Source organism: Pelodiscus sinensis, chromosome 3, assembly GCF_049634645.1.
Source record: "Pelodiscus sinensis isolate JC-2024 chromosome 3, ASM4963464v1, whole genome shotgun sequence".
NCBI classification, from domain to species: domain Eukaryota; kingdom Metazoa; phylum Chordata; order Testudines; family Trionychidae; genus Pelodiscus; species Pelodiscus sinensis.
The window spans coordinates 148,954,362-148,969,452 of record NC_134713.1 but is presented as its reverse complement, the minus strand read 5'-3'; the positions used below and the strand labels follow the sequence as shown (position 1 = coordinate 148,969,452).

General features: G+C 51.0%; 1 protein-coding gene across 1 annotated transcript in view; it reads left to right on the top strand.

The window, feature by feature from the left end:
- PTPN14 (protein tyrosine phosphatase non-receptor type 14) overlaps window positions 1-15,091 on the top strand; it is a 186,235-nt gene that overhangs the window by 122,046 nt on the left and 49,098 nt on the right. The window contains exon 4 of the mRNA XM_075925194.1: window positions 14,646-14,743. Within this exon, the coding sequence (XP_075781309.1) occupies window positions 14,646-14,743 (98 nt within the window). The remainder of the gene's footprint in view (window positions 1-14,645; window positions 14,744-15,091) is intronic.

Sequence of the window (15,091 nt, the reverse complement as noted above, 5' to 3'; positions counted from 1 at the left end):
CCAGGAAAACTCCTCTCCTCTCCCCCAGCCCTGGGCCCTTAAAGGGGTAGACTCTGGCCAGACGGCACTTTGCAGAAACAGCCCTGCCAGCAGTCTCTGCCCCTGACCCAGTGGCCGCAGGATGAGCCAGGCAGCCAGTGGCAGTGACGTGTCCCCCGCCCAATCCCCCAGCACCCAGGAGCCAGCCAGGGGCCATAGACGGCGCGCAGCCTCCTGGACTAGCGCAGACGTCATGGACCTCATTGAGGTTTGGGGGCAGGCCCCCAACCTCCATGATCTCCGCACTAGGAGGAGGAACGCGGCTGTCTACAGCCGCATAGCAGCCACCATGGCCTGAAAGGGACACAGGCGCACCCAGGAGCAGGTGCCCCTGAAAGTCAAGCAGCTTTGTCAGGCATACGCCAGGGCCACCAGGGGCGGCGCCGCAGCAGGGGCTGCCACCTGCCCCTACTTCCCTGCCCTCAACCGACTCTTGGGGGGGGCGGGGCAGTCCGTGCCAGCCCGGGGGACAGCGAGCCGGGACCGGAGGGCCCTGACCCGGGCACACCGGAGGGGCCACCGCAGGATGTCCCAGCACCGGAGTCGGCAGGGTCGTCCAGGGAGACCGTACTGGGTAAGTAGTTTGAATTAAGTAGTTCGGGGGGGGGGGGAGAAGCGGGAAGCGGGAAGGAGACCAGAGACCGTGCGCGTGGGCCATGCCTTCCACGGATCATGCAGACACCTGTGCATGTGCGATCACGTGCCATGCCACCCTTGGGCAGGTGGCTCCAGCTGCGTGACACCCAGGGGCCATGGCCCAATAGGCACATGCTTGTGCAAAGAGACCTGACACACTCCCGACCCCGGGGCGGGACCCAGAAGGATGCTTTCCCTTCATGTGTCCCCTCTACACAGAGGCAGGGGACGTCTCCCCCTCCCCCCCGCTGCCCCGGCCAAACTATACATGGCACAGGGACATGGGTGCGGTCTTGGGGCAGCTCCCAGTCCCGGGGAGAGCCAGACATCCTGACCATGGCCTCTGTACAAGCACAGTGGCTCTGATGGTGCAGGACACAGTCACCCTCACGTTGCGGGGTGAGGGAGAGGGCTGGGCATCATCCTCTGTGTCCCCAGGGAGAACTGACCACTTCTCTTCTTTCTCTACAGCTGCACCAGCTGCTCGTGCAGGGCGCACCACCTCGCCCGGGACATGCTCCCGCACCTGCGGCCTGCTCCGGACCGCCAGCACGGAGCAGGAGTACTGAGACCAGCACCTGGGGGCCCTGCGAGCCGTGCACCGCACACTGGAGGCCTGGATGCGGGCAGACCTCCAGCTCCGCCAGGAGCAGCTGGCTGAGGTCCGAGGGCTGAGCACAAACCTGCAGGTCCTGCTGCAGAGCATGGTGCCCCGTGCCAGTCCTGCGCCTGCTGCCCCCCCAACTGCTGTCCCTCCTCCCACTCCTGCCTCCCCTCCCACCTCTTCCTCCTCAACCCCCACACCCTCCTCCTCAATGTCCACACCCCCCACCTCAACCTCCGCACCCTCCACCCCATCCCCCTGGGGACGCCGAGGCCCCCTCCCTCGCCGTGCTGGGAGGCGGTTGGCCCGGCGAGACCCCCACCCCTGATCCCTGAGTTTCCCCACCCCCTCCTTTCCCTTGCTTCCCCTTCCAGCTCCCTCCTCCCAGTTTTCCCCCTCCCCTCTCCCACCCTCTCTGGGTATGTCTACATTACAACATTAATTCAAACTAACTTAGTTCGAATTAGTTAATTCAAACTAACGCATCCAGACTAAAAAACTAGTTCGAATTAACGTTTTGCTAATTCAAACTAGCATGTCCACATTAAGTGGACCCTGAACCGGGCTTAAGGCTGGCCGGAAGCAGTGCCGGCAGGACATCAGAGGAGGACTTGGAGCGTGGAGATGCTGTCTCAGGCTAGCCGAGGGCTGTGCTTAAAGGGTCCCGACCCCCACCCCAGATAGACAGTTCTCAGGGGTGCCCCGCTTGCAAAGCAGTCCTGGCTTGGATTGCCCGGACTACCCACACTGGGCACATCACAGCACTCGGCCATCAGCCCGACTGCACTAACCGCAGGCTGCCATCTGGGGAGAGGAGGCAATTGGGGGGCTGCAGGAGAGCTTCCACCCCCAGAAGCCCGCAGAGCCAGCCCAGTCTTCCCCATCGGGGGCTCGTGCCCCATTCCTCCCTCACCTCCTTCCACTTACCCTTCCCTAGCCCCTCTTCTTGATGTACAAAATAAAGATAACGTGTCTTCCAAAATGGAATCTGTCTTTATTGAACAAAACTGGGGGAGACTGGGAAAAGGAGGTGGGAGAGGGGAAGAGAGAGGGTGGGAGAGGGGAGGGCAACTAAAATGATCAGGGGTTGGGAACAGGTCCCATATGAAGAGAAGCTAAAAAGATTGGGACTTTTCAGCTTAGAAAAGAGGAGACGGAGGGGGGACAGGATAGAGGTCTCTAAAAGCATGAGTGGGGTGGAGAGGGTGCATACGGAAAAGTTCTTCATTAGTTCCCATAAAGAAGGACTAGAGGACACCAAAGGAAAGGAATGGGTAGCAGGCTTCAAACTAGTAACAGAAAGTTCTTTTCACAAAGCAAAGAGTCAACCTGTGGAACTCCTTACTGCAGGAGGCTGTGAAGGCTAGAACTAGAACAGAGTTTAAAGGGAAGTGAGATCAAGTCATGGAGGCTGGGTCTATGGAGTGGTATTAGCCAGGGGGTAGGAGTGGTGTCCCTGCCCAAGGTTTGTGGAAGGCTGGAGAGGGATGGCACGAGACAAATGGCTTGGTCACTGTCTTCGGTCCATCCCCTCCAGGATCCCTAGGGTTGGCCGCTGTCGGCAGACAGGCTACTGGGCTAGATGGACCTTTGGTCTGACCCAGGACTGCCATTGTAAGCTCAGGGCTCAGGGTTGGGGGTCTCAGTGGACCCCCTTGATTCTCTTGCACACCTGCTCCTGGGTGGCCAGGCTGGCAGCTCTCCTGCCCTAGACTACCACTTTCCTGTGCCTAGTGCGGAGATCGTGGACGAGGTCCATGATGTCTGCACTAGCCCAGGCGGGTGCCCGCCTCTTGAGGTCCCAGGCAAGCTCCCGGGAGCTGCCAGCCTGGTCCCAGGAAGAGGGGGAGGGCTGGGGGGCATCGGGTGGGTGGCGCAATCTGTGCCAGGTGCAGGGTCTGCTGGCTGGGTGCTGGCAGGCTTGCACCTGGCACGGGCACCGTAGTCAGCCCGTGCCCCTTTAAGGGGTCCGGGGCCGGGGGGGGGGGGGGGACAGACGAGTTTCCCTGGTGTTGGCCAGAGTGGCCACCAGGGAAAGCTGGGGAGGGCTAGCCTCCCACTAGTTCGAATTAAGGGGCTACACACCCCTTAATTCGAACTAGCTAGTTCGAACTAGGCTTAATCCTCGTAAAATGAGGTTTTCCTAGTTCTAACTAAGCGCTCCGCTAGTTCGATTTCAATTCGAACTAACGGAGCGCTAGTGTAGCGCCTATGAAAGTTAGTTCGAACTAACTTTGTAGTGTAGACATACCCTCTCTTCCCCTCTCCCACCTCCTTTTCCCAGTCTCCCCAAGTTTTGTGGAATAAAGAGAGTTTCTATTTTTGAACACATGTGTCCTTTATTTTGTACATCAGGAAGGGGGGGCTAGAGAGGGGTAAGTGGAAGGAGGTGATGGAGGAATGGGGTACGAGCCCCCGATGGGGAGGACTGGGGTGGCTCTGCAGGCTCCTCGGGGTGGAAGCTCTCCTGCAGCCCCCGAATTGACCCTCCTCCCCTCCCCGGATGGCAGCCTGCGGCAAGTGCAGCCGGGCTGATGTCCGAGTGCTGTGATGTGCCCAGTGTGGATACTCCGGGCAATCCAAGCCAGGACTGCTTTGCAAGCGGGGCACCCCTGAGAACTGTCTGTCCGGGGTGGGGGTCGGGACCCTTTAAGCACAGCCCTTGGCTAGCCTGAGGCAGCAGCTCCATGCTCTAAGTCCTCATCTGGTGCCCTGCTGGCACCGCTTCTGGCCATCCTTAACCTCAGTTCAGGGCCCACTTAGTGTGGACATGCTAGTTTGAATTAGCAAAACGCTAATTCGAACTAGTTTTTAAGTCTAGATGCGCTAATTCGAATTAGCTTAGTTTGAATTAACTAATTCAAACTAAGTTAGTTCGAATTAGTGCTGTAGTGTAGACATACCCTCAGGGAATAAGCCCTATTAGCAGTTTCCAGAATCTGTGGCATGGACATGCCCATTAAGTCCTCCTTTTTCTGTAATTTCCTTTTAATATCAGGGGCTGAACGGCTGGTAAAGATCCCCTTTATAATTGCCTCAGTTACCTGGTCATTGGGATTTGTGTTAGTATTTTGCCGGATGGCATCCCGAATCCGCTGCAAAAAGGCAACCAGACTTTCCTTTTGTTCCTGTATTAACTCATATGGTTTTGCCCAGTTGTTATGTCGGACAGCCGAGTGCCGGAGACCATGTAAAAGCAACTCCTTGTAGGAGGTGAGACGGGTGTACTGCAAGGGGTCATTAGGATTCCACCTAGGATCTGCTAAGGGAACCATGTCTGCAGGCTCAGGGAGGTTTTGTGGATCCCTTTCATGTCTCCGCTGTGCCTCCTCCCTTGCTTTGGCTATAACCTGATTCTGCTCCACCTCAGACAATAGGGTCCTCATGAGGATATTACAGTCATCCCAGTCAGGCTTGTGGCTAGCCAGACACCCCTCGAACACTGAGATAAACCGGCTTGGGTTCGTGGAGAATTCCCCAGCCTGTACTTTAAAGGCTGCTAGGTCCGCTGGGTTAAAAGGCACATGGGTGTAAACTTGCATAGTAGTGGCCTGCCGCCCCTCGGCTCCTTGGCGGGCTACCACAGTCTCGGTAATCAGTGGGCAGAATCCCACAGAGGGGGCAACCTCTGGGACCTGAGGCACCTGTTCCTTATATAGTGGGGGTGCTGAAGCCGAAGGGGACACTGAATCTGCCATTACAGCTGTAGGAGAGCTCTGGGGGCTCACATTAGTTACTACTGCACCCGACGGAGTTAAATTACACTGTTGCAAAATATCTGTTCTATTTCTTAAAGCCATAAACAACTGTGCATATAAATGTTCATGCCATTTACCCGTTCGCTGACAAAACAGGAGTAATTGGAGGATCGTGTTATAATTGATTGATCCTTCCAGTGGCCACCTTTCCTGGTCCTCTAGCTGATATTGAGGCCAGTCTACTGTACAGAACCTTTTCAGTTTACTTTTAGTCATGGGATCTGATCCAAACACTTTCCAGTTCACTAGAATGCATTCTAAAGGTGTACAGCATGCCCTGCCTGTCGCCTGCCCCATAACCTCAGGAGACACTGGGCGTCCCCAGGTCTTAACAGGCGAAAGTCCACCCCACTGGACTGTTCCTACCTTATCCACGGGACCGGTTCCGCACTGTCGCCTGCAACTACTTCTCCACTATTTGAGCGCGTTGCACCATTGTGCCCTCCGGGGTTGATCAAACTGTGTCTTCGCTGAGGCCCCCGATAAAGTCACCGGTGCGCGCTGCGTGTCAGTCGTTGCCACAATCCATCGACCACCGGGAGGGGTCCAGGCAAGGCTAAATTTCAGCCTCGAGTCCCATCTGGGTCGCCAAGAACTGTTGCCGGCAGAGAGTGCCTGAGGGAAGCAACAGCCAGGTTCGTTGCCCGGTGTGCGCGCTCCAATAAACACACCGGTGTGGAGAAGCAAAAAAAAAATTTATTTGAACGCTCAAAAAGGTGCCAGGAGACTAGACATCTCAGATCAAGCACACCAACGTAAGCAGTTTTTCCTCCTTGTATACCCAGGTTGTTTACTTGCAAGAAAATAGTGAACTGTAGCAAGGTTCCCACGCTGGGACATGCTGCCTCCTCCTCCCCTCTACAGAGACACATCGGAATTCTTCTATACCACTGATAGTAACTAGGCAACCTCAAGGTCTGTCTGTCTTGCTGTTCCCGGCTATTAGTGAGCCAGAGAAAAGTTATGCCTGGGGGGGGGGGAGTGCTTTTAGGGTGCTTGGGCCTAGAGCGGGGGGGCTTCATCGATCCTTGTGATCTTCCACTCCCCCGAGTTACCTAGGATCGTGCCCAGTGACCCCAACACCCCCACACAAACTAAGGATGTAAAGGGGTAAGCATGGCTACCCTGTCTGGCCCAGCTGAAACACATCCAGAACCAGAAATCTTAACATGAGAGTAACACCGTTTATGCCATTATACTGAAGGTTGAATCTGGATGGATGCCTGAAAAGACTGAGCATTCACCTTTTTCTATTATTATTTCAAAACCTATCTAGGTCTGCAGTGAGAAAAAGTTACTGTTCTCTTGGATGCTGTTGGCTTACCCATTTGAAATGCGTTTGTGGTATCACCTCAGAGATTCACCAATTCAGTCAGTACGAAAGCAGCACCTTCATTTGCACTCACAAAACATAGGCAATGATTGAATCAACATGGAAGGTGAAAATATAAAAGATGAATTTAAAAGGAGAGAAATGACATACTTAAAAAACCACAAACTGTGGAACTCCCCTCACAAGAATGTCAAGAGCATAGCAGGACTTTAAAAAAAAAAAAAGATTTAAATTGTATGGACAAGACTATCCATATTGGAGATGCTGATGTTTAAAAAATAGTTCTACTAAGGAGTGTGTTTTTAAGGAGAAACTTCCATAAAGGCAAGCTATTCCATGATTGCCCACTGTAGAGTTTCTTCTTTCTCTGAAGAAGGTGATATCTGCCACTGTCAGACAGAATCCTCAGCTAGCTAAACCAGTGTTTTGATACAGTGGCATTTGTGATGTTACTAATTTAATAGGTTTATATTATGATCTACTCACTTCTTCTATTTCACCATTTTTTAAAAAGTAAAAAAGAGCTAAAGGATTGAAAGTTAAAATCCTGTAGTGGGCCTCTGATTGTCAAACTATCTCTCTTCCATGTTCTTAATTACTTTGATTGTTTCTGTGTAACATTACAGCTGTTCTCTTCTTTCCTCCGTTAACAACAAAACTACGTAATGTAGTAGTTACCCAGTAGATCAGTTTGGCTGCAAAGGGTTACTGAATGAGTTCTGAAAAACTGCTAGTTAATCCAGTAATTACATCATTAGGGACAATTCTAAAGGCGTTGTACCGCTTGAGTAACTAATGAACATTTTGTAAACTACTACCAAGAACTTGTGGTTGTTTCTCAAATGTAATCATGTTTTTAAAATCTTTATTCTTAAAATATACTCTTAATGTATATTTGTGTTTGCTGAGCGGAATTGTGGAAAATTATATCCTTGTAATTATGGTTTTGTTCAGACTTGTTATCCACTCCCATCCCCCTTGGAATTAGCTACAGGCTGGCAAAGAGCGGTAGCCTTTACTATATTCAATATAGAAAAACTGTGCTAAAAAATGTTAACTCAAAATGAGCAAAGAAGATTGAACTTCAGTTCTAAACGCATTTGGTTATTTTAATTCTCTCTGCTTTCCCCGTAGTCCTGTGAATTAGGGCTACATAACTGAAATTACTCATTGATGCCATCTTGTGTAACAATTTGTAGCAATGCGCAAACATTATTTGTCTATTAGATTTGCTTATTTCTCCAAAATATATAAGGGGCAGTGCCCCCTGCTCGCTATGCTTGCCATCACCATTGTCTTTGAGGATAGGCAGCCCTGGTTCCCCCTGGCTGCCAGGTGAAGGCCAGGCCAGCCCCAGCTCTCCCCCTGGCCGTTGGGCAGGGCCGATGCCAGGCCAGGCCAGCTCTGGCGCTGCACCCCCACTTCACAACCTATACTTAATTTTGATCCCCTTGCCTCCATTTCTGCACTCACCATCCTCCCTAGCCCCTCCCCCTCCACACCACACTGCCCATCCCTACCCTTACCTCCTTCTTCCATTCCCACACCCCTCCTTCCCTAATCCCTCCCAACTCTCACACTGCCCATCCCCCCAACTCCATTCCTATATCCCCCCTCATCCCTACCATCCTGTCCATCCCCACATACACCCTGTTCCCCTTCATCTGTTCCTACTTACACTCTGCCCCCTCCCATGAATTTGTCGAGCTGCGTGCCCCACCCCCAGGAGCACCACTGGGCCAGGCAGCACAGCCCTGGCCACTGCAGCAGGAACCATAGCCCGCCCCCAGCCCAGCCTTTCCACACAGGCCTGTTGGGGCAGCTTTGCTCTGTGGGAGGCCCAGGAAGCCCGGAGTGCAGAGCGGCCGCTCTGGAGGGCTGGAGATGCGGCCAAGTGTGAGACCTGCCCAGCTCACAGCGGGCCTGAGAGAGTGCGCCTGAGCCTGGACTGCACAGAGCCAAGCAGCGTGGCAGGCACGTGGGCCAGGCAGGTGGGGGCTGGGCCCAGAGGCTGGCAGATACTGCTCCACGGGGCGCATGGAGATGGAGCTCCTGGGAGAGTGCACTGGCCCGAGTCACTGACATATGCCAGAGCCGCTTGCTCAGGGGCAAGACCTGCATCACGGCCCCCGAGCGCTGTGGCTGGGCTGGGCTGGGCTGGGCTCGGCTGGGCTGCACAGAGAAAAGCCGTAAGGCAGGTGCATGGGCCGGGCAGGCTGGGGGCGGGCCCCAGGGGCAGGTGGGTGCTGCTCCAGGGGCCACCCTCCCCATTTTACTGAGTGGTCATGTAGTCAGGGCTCCTGGGGACACAGAGTGACGTGATGATGTCACTTTGTCATCCCACAGGAAATGACAGAGAGAAAACATTGAAAGATTATAAAAAATGTTTTATTCATCCAAGATTCTAAGTAAATATTTCAGTTAAAACAAAAAAATCACTGGAGCTGGTGATTCACAAGAGCCTGGAGCTCCTTTCACAAAAGTGGTAGCGGCTAGAGCCCCAGGTCTTTTAAATTGTGCTGTGCACTCTGGAAGGCTCTGAGAGCTGGCCCCTTCCACACAAGGTCCCGCCACTTCTGGGAGCACAGAGCTGTGTCTTTCTTCCTCCCTCCCCCCTCACACACTTACACATACTTTGCCCAGGGCCCTGTCAAGTTTCTCACAACCCTAGAAGGCTTCTAAATTTTATTTTGCTCTAATGAGGCTACAGGTTTTGACTGTATCTTTGGAGGCGTTGTGCAAGCAGACATTTTCAGTTGTAACAGAGAATGCTGTGTTTATACCTTTTCTCTAATTTCAGATAGACATTTATTTTCATGGCAGTTTTTATGATATCCCCCCCCCCCCCAACAATCAACCCCTTTTAAAAACAACCACCACCACCACCACCAAAAAACTCCACCAACAACCACATTTATGGTCTGAAATCACTGTTTATATTCCTTTAAAATAGTTCAAAAAGCAGGTATGACAGACATGTGGGTTTTTTTTTACAGTTTTGGAATGGTAACCATCCACAGCCAGTTAATTTTTTAAGTAAAAGAATGATTGACTGAAACTTGTCCTGGCAGATCTTTTGTGTTGTCCATATAAGCAAATAATTTATAAATAATTTGCTCCAGATTGGACCCACAGCACATGTTTATGATAGGGATGCCAACTTTCTAATACTATAGAACTGAACCTTCTAGTCCAGGGCTACTCAGCATGTGGCCTGCGGGCTGCATGAGGGCCGCAGCCAGTTAGGGTTTACACAGGGCTCAACATGCAGCCCCTGGGTGGGAGCCAAAACACAAAAGGAGTCAATATAATGGTCCTCTGTTGATATGCATTCAGTAGTTAAATTCTTGGCCTGTCATTGTTCATTAAAAGTGCTGTCATATGGATGGAAATTGGGTAAGTACTGCATGTTGTTAATATCAGCAGAACTGACTTAAATGGGGCCTGCATGTTGTGTAGTCTTGCCTTAATCTTTGTATTCACTCCCGTCAGGGTGAAATAATCCATTTGCATATATTTGCATGTATATGCAACCACACTTACGTTGCCACCCTCGGTATGTGCTGTGAATATCATTGTGGCCGCCGGGGCTTCCAAAGTGGGTAACCCTGCTCTAGTCTGCCCTTTCTCCAAGGCTATGCTCCTATCCTGCTCCTGCTTTGAGGCTCCGCCCCCACTCACTATATTCCCACTCCCTTGGTTGCTCGTTCTCCTCCACCCTCACTCACTTTCACTGGACTGTGCCGGGGTTGGAGTGCGGGAAGGGGTGAGGGCTCTAACTGGGAGTGCAGGCTCTGGGATTGGGCCAGAAACAAGGGGTTCAGGATGCAGGAGGGGGCTCTGGACTGGGGCAGCAGATTAGGATGCAGGGGCATTGAGGGGTCTGGATGGGAGTTCAGGCTCTGGGGTGGGCCTAGGGATGAGGGATTGGTGGTGCCAGAGGGGACTTTAGGTTTCAGGGGTGCTAGGGTTGGGTCAGGGGGTTGGTAGGTCGGCTTACTTCAGGTGGCTCCCGGTCAGCAATACAGCAAGGCTAAGGCAGGCTCCCTACCTGTCCTGACTGTTGCACCCCAGAAACAGCCAGCAGGTCTGGCATTGGATGAGGGATGTTAGGAGGCTGCATGCACTGCTTTCACCTACGAACATTGTCCCCAGATCTCATTGTCCAGTTCCTATTCGAAGAGCACATGGAGCCCCAAGTCTCTCCCCACCTTTCATGCTGAACAGTTCCTGGGCTCAGTGCCAGGACAGGTGGGGACTAGCTTGCCTTAGCTCTGCAGCACCAACGATTGGACTTGTAGTAGCCCAGTCAGCAGTGCTGACTGGAACTGCCAATGTCCCTTCTGGACAGGGCATTCTGGTCGAAAACCAGAAGTTAGAAATCTGAAAATTTGGGGAACATTTTTTGGTTTGGGGGTTGCTGACCCATAGAAAAATCAGTTGGGGGCTGCACACAAGTGAGAAGCAAAAGAAAAAAAAACCTCACTAGCATGGCACCTGACTGAGAAACAGAAAGACACTCCCTATGTTCCCCTCACACACCACAGCCTAGGGCACCCAGGCTAGTGGATCTTGTGTGTTCCCGCCCCATGGTGGGGCAATAGGAGAAGGAGGGCTGGAGCACCAGCGTGGAGTCCCCATGTTTGGGGAAGAGCCCAGAGCCTTGAGGGCCAGATCCGGCCCCTGGGCCTTAGGTTCCCCACCCCTGACCTAGTACAGGTTGGACCAGGGCTAGGTAAAATATGGCCCAGGGGCTGAATATGGCCTGCCAAGCCACCAGATCTGGCCTACAGCCCACCCTGCTGGGACCAGCTGTGATTTGAAACAGTGTTTCTCAACCTTTTTTTTTATTATTATTATTTTATAAAGTACCCTTTTTCCAAAAAAAAAAAAAAAAAAAAAGTACCCCCAGTACCTATAGTTTTCAGACACACACAATTTTTTTCTACCACTGCAACACATTTGTTTAAACAACTTAATTGATGCTGGGCAGGCGATGAAATTTTTGGGAGTAAAAAGTACAAAAATAATAAAACACTGTAAAACTCAAAACAAACATTCAGTTTTCTCCAAATTTTAGTTCTGTTGATGTACCCCCTAGACTTCTCTTGAGTACCCCTAAGGGTACTCGTACCCCTGGTTGAGAAACATTGGTTTAAAACACAGTCCCTGTAGCTCTCTGCTCTGCAGGTAGGGAGGGCTTCGTGCGATCTTCCCGCCCGCAGATCAATTCACAGCTCCTATTGGTCAGAAACAACCGGCCAATAAGAACTGACCTCAGCTAATCTCTCAACTCCCATTGACTGGAAACAGCCAGCTAATCAAAGCTGAGAGATTAGTCTGAGAGCAGCCTGCATTTTCAAGTGGGCTGGGACTGCAGCAGGCAGGGAACCCAGCCTGCCTTGGGGGTGCTGCAGCCTGCAGGCCAGGAGACATTTAGATAAACTGCTGCCTGCCAGCACTTTCCTCTGGCATCCCAAGCCCTCTTGCACCCCAGCTCCCTCCCCCAGATCATCATCCAAACCTTCTGCACCTCCTTGCCCCAGGTGACAACTCCCTTCTATACCCCTCCCCTAGGCCAGAATCTTCTACTGCACCCAAACACCCTCCCTGACCCTACACCCCAAACCCCTAATCCAGGTCACAACCTCCTCCTCCACCCAAACACCCTCTCAGACCCCACACCCTCTCCTGCACCCCACATCCTTATCCCATGCGCCCTTCTGCACCCAACTCCGTCCTAGACCCCGCACCTCCTCCATAGAAAAGTATGGTGTGGCCCTTGACCACTTACCAAATCATGGAGTGGCCCCCCACCAAAAATGATTATCCGCCCTTGGACCTTCCTTGTCCTGGACCTGAGTGGTCCTGAGCAATGGAGTTTGCCGGATGAGGGTAGGTCAAGGCTCTCTACTCCAGCTGTAAGCTGTGCTTCCGGGTGGGGCTGCTCTCCCTGCCGCTGCCTCCAGTCCCACCCTGTGCCATGCCTGGCCTCAGCTGTATCCCCCACCGCACCAGTCCCAGACAGGGCCCAGCACCACTGCCTCCAGTCCCAGGTAGGGATGAGCTCCCTGCCGTTCCCCCTAGCCATGGGCTTCTGCACAGCGCCAGCCCCTATTAACGCTGTGCTTCGCACAACGCCAGCCCCGACTGGGACTGCACTCCTGGCCACCAGCCCCATTACCTCCATCCCTGGCTGGGGCTGAGCTCCTTGTCATCAGCCCTGGCAAGTACTGTGCTTTCCCCAGCGTGGGCTATGATTCTGAACCTGGCCAGCTGGGGCTCTCTGGTTCAGCAATATCCGTGGTCTGGCGAGACTACTAGAATACTAGAACTGGAAGGGACCTCCAGATGTCATCAAGTCCAGAGTTGTGAAATTTGGGATTGGAAGCATAAAGGGCCAGCAGAGAGACTGTGTTATTTTCAGTGGCTCATGCTTTCCTGTATCACAATCAAATTGTTCAAAGTACATTGAAATTAATGGTAGTCTTTATGTGCATGCCCAAGCTAAATTTATAAAATTAAATCAGTTTTGAGTTACCAGAGCACAAGAAAATATGTAACAACATCGTAAATCGAAAATATGTAACAACTTTGTAAAAGTCTAGTAACCCACAATTATCTGCAAAGGGTTTCTTCCAACTTTGTCCAAAATTCAACTTTGGGCTTTCTGTAAATTTGAAAAATTTTAGTTTGAAGGGAAATTTCTCTAATTTGAAGAAAATGAAAATGGGCATTAGTATTGCTATAATTGCTGTAACCCTTAGAATGTCGGTCTGGTCAGAACTTTGGTGCTGGAAGGGGACAAGGAGTCCCCAGCATGTGCCTCCTCTGGGGACTCCTAACATCCTCCATCCCCCCTGCAAAGGAGGGAAGCCTCGGCATGCACCTCCTCTGGTGACTTCTAAACCCTCCCCCCCGCAGAGAAGGGAAGCCCCGGTGCGCGCCGCGCCACGCCTTCTCCCAGGACTCCTCTCCCCTCTCTCCCCCGACGCAGAGGAGGGAACCCCGGTGCACACCTCCTCCTGGAACTCCTAAACCCTCCCCACCCCTCTCCTCCCTCCCCCCCCCCCCCCGGCATAGCAAGTCCCCCGGTGCTCCACAGACCAGGGTTGTGGCAGCATGCCGCCTGTTTGGAGGATAGCCAGCACACTTCCTGAAACCCTGGAAGTGACGCACAGCTGCTGGACTTCCTTCCACCCCACAGAAAGCCAGCATTACCTCCATTGTCGCTGGAGGTAGGTTGTGGGGCTTCTAGGTAATGGGGGGGCCCAGAACACCTCACAATCTACTGGTCGGGTCCTCCCGATCGAGCAGTTGATTGCGATCGACAGGTTGGTGACCACGGCTGTAGAAGAATAAGTAAGGTTTTATTAAATTAATGACCATGCAGAAATGGTGGATGACACTTTGAGCTATTTGCTCTTATCATTTGAACAAGGATTTTTTTCTAATACTGTTAGGATTTGTCTATACCAACAATTTTTTACTGCTAAATAGTAAAGCAGTAGAATTCTCCTAGTGTGGATGCATTTATACATGCACAACTTCTTGTACAGGAAGAGAAATAAGCTGTACCAGTACAAGGCACTGTTAGGAAAGGATGTCCAAATTTTAACTATTTTTAGTAAAAATCACACCCCTAACTGAAACAGCAATACGGGTACAAAATCTGTATAGAAAGCGTAAACCAGGCCTAATTTCATTTCCTGTTATCCTGCATATTCTGTTTGTGCCTTCATCTCAGATTATTTTTTTTCTGTTGCTTGTGATCTGTGAATGCCAGGATGTATGTTCAGAGAGAGAAACTTTCAAGCTTATACAGAACACTTTGCTTGAAAGCTTGTCTGTCTCACCAGCAGTAGCTGGTTGAATAAAAGATCTTACCTCAACTGCCTTGTCTCTCTAACAACCTGGGACCAACATGGCTACAACACTACTGCATACAAGGATATATTCCTCAATTACACCTACAGAATTTGTGGTTGGATGAAATTCCAGAAACTGCCACTCTTGTAGTGTGGTCCACTGAGTGCCCAATGGAATTCTGATGTCTTTTCTTTTTGGACAGATGGGAGCATTGGTCCTCATGAGGGTCACACTGATGATTCTAGCCTATATATTTAAAGTAAATTAAGATTGCATATGCGGTCTCTGCAGCACCAAACATACACAGTGCAATTGTATACAATCTATGCAAAATATTGTATCTTCAGCAATCTTCATTTTGTAGAGAATATACAAGTATGTCTTGTTTTGTTTCACTTACTTACAGGTATCAGTATTACCTACAAGTGAAAAAAGATGTTCTTGATGGTCGATTACGTTCTTCATTGGATCAGGGGATCCGGTTGGCTGGCTTAGCTGTGCAAGGTAAAGTTTAATTAGTTGCTAGTCCTCTTCCAACTTTGCTCTCTACAGTTAATTCTAAGTATTTATTTGACACTAATTAAGCCCAGTCCAATACATGTTAATTATCATTAGTCTTTCCATTGATTTCAGTAGGAGTAGAATTGAATTTTAGATGATGAATTACTTGTACTCTCAGGTGTTGAATGATTGGATCATAAGTACATGTAAACGTTTTTCAGCTCCAACACTGGATTTTCTGAATTAACAACCAACAAATCTAGATTCTTCTTTCAGTAATAGTTGACTACTTTGCAGAAAAGATGGGAGCTGACTGTTTTTCAAATTCTATTTTCAGAGTAATTCCATTTT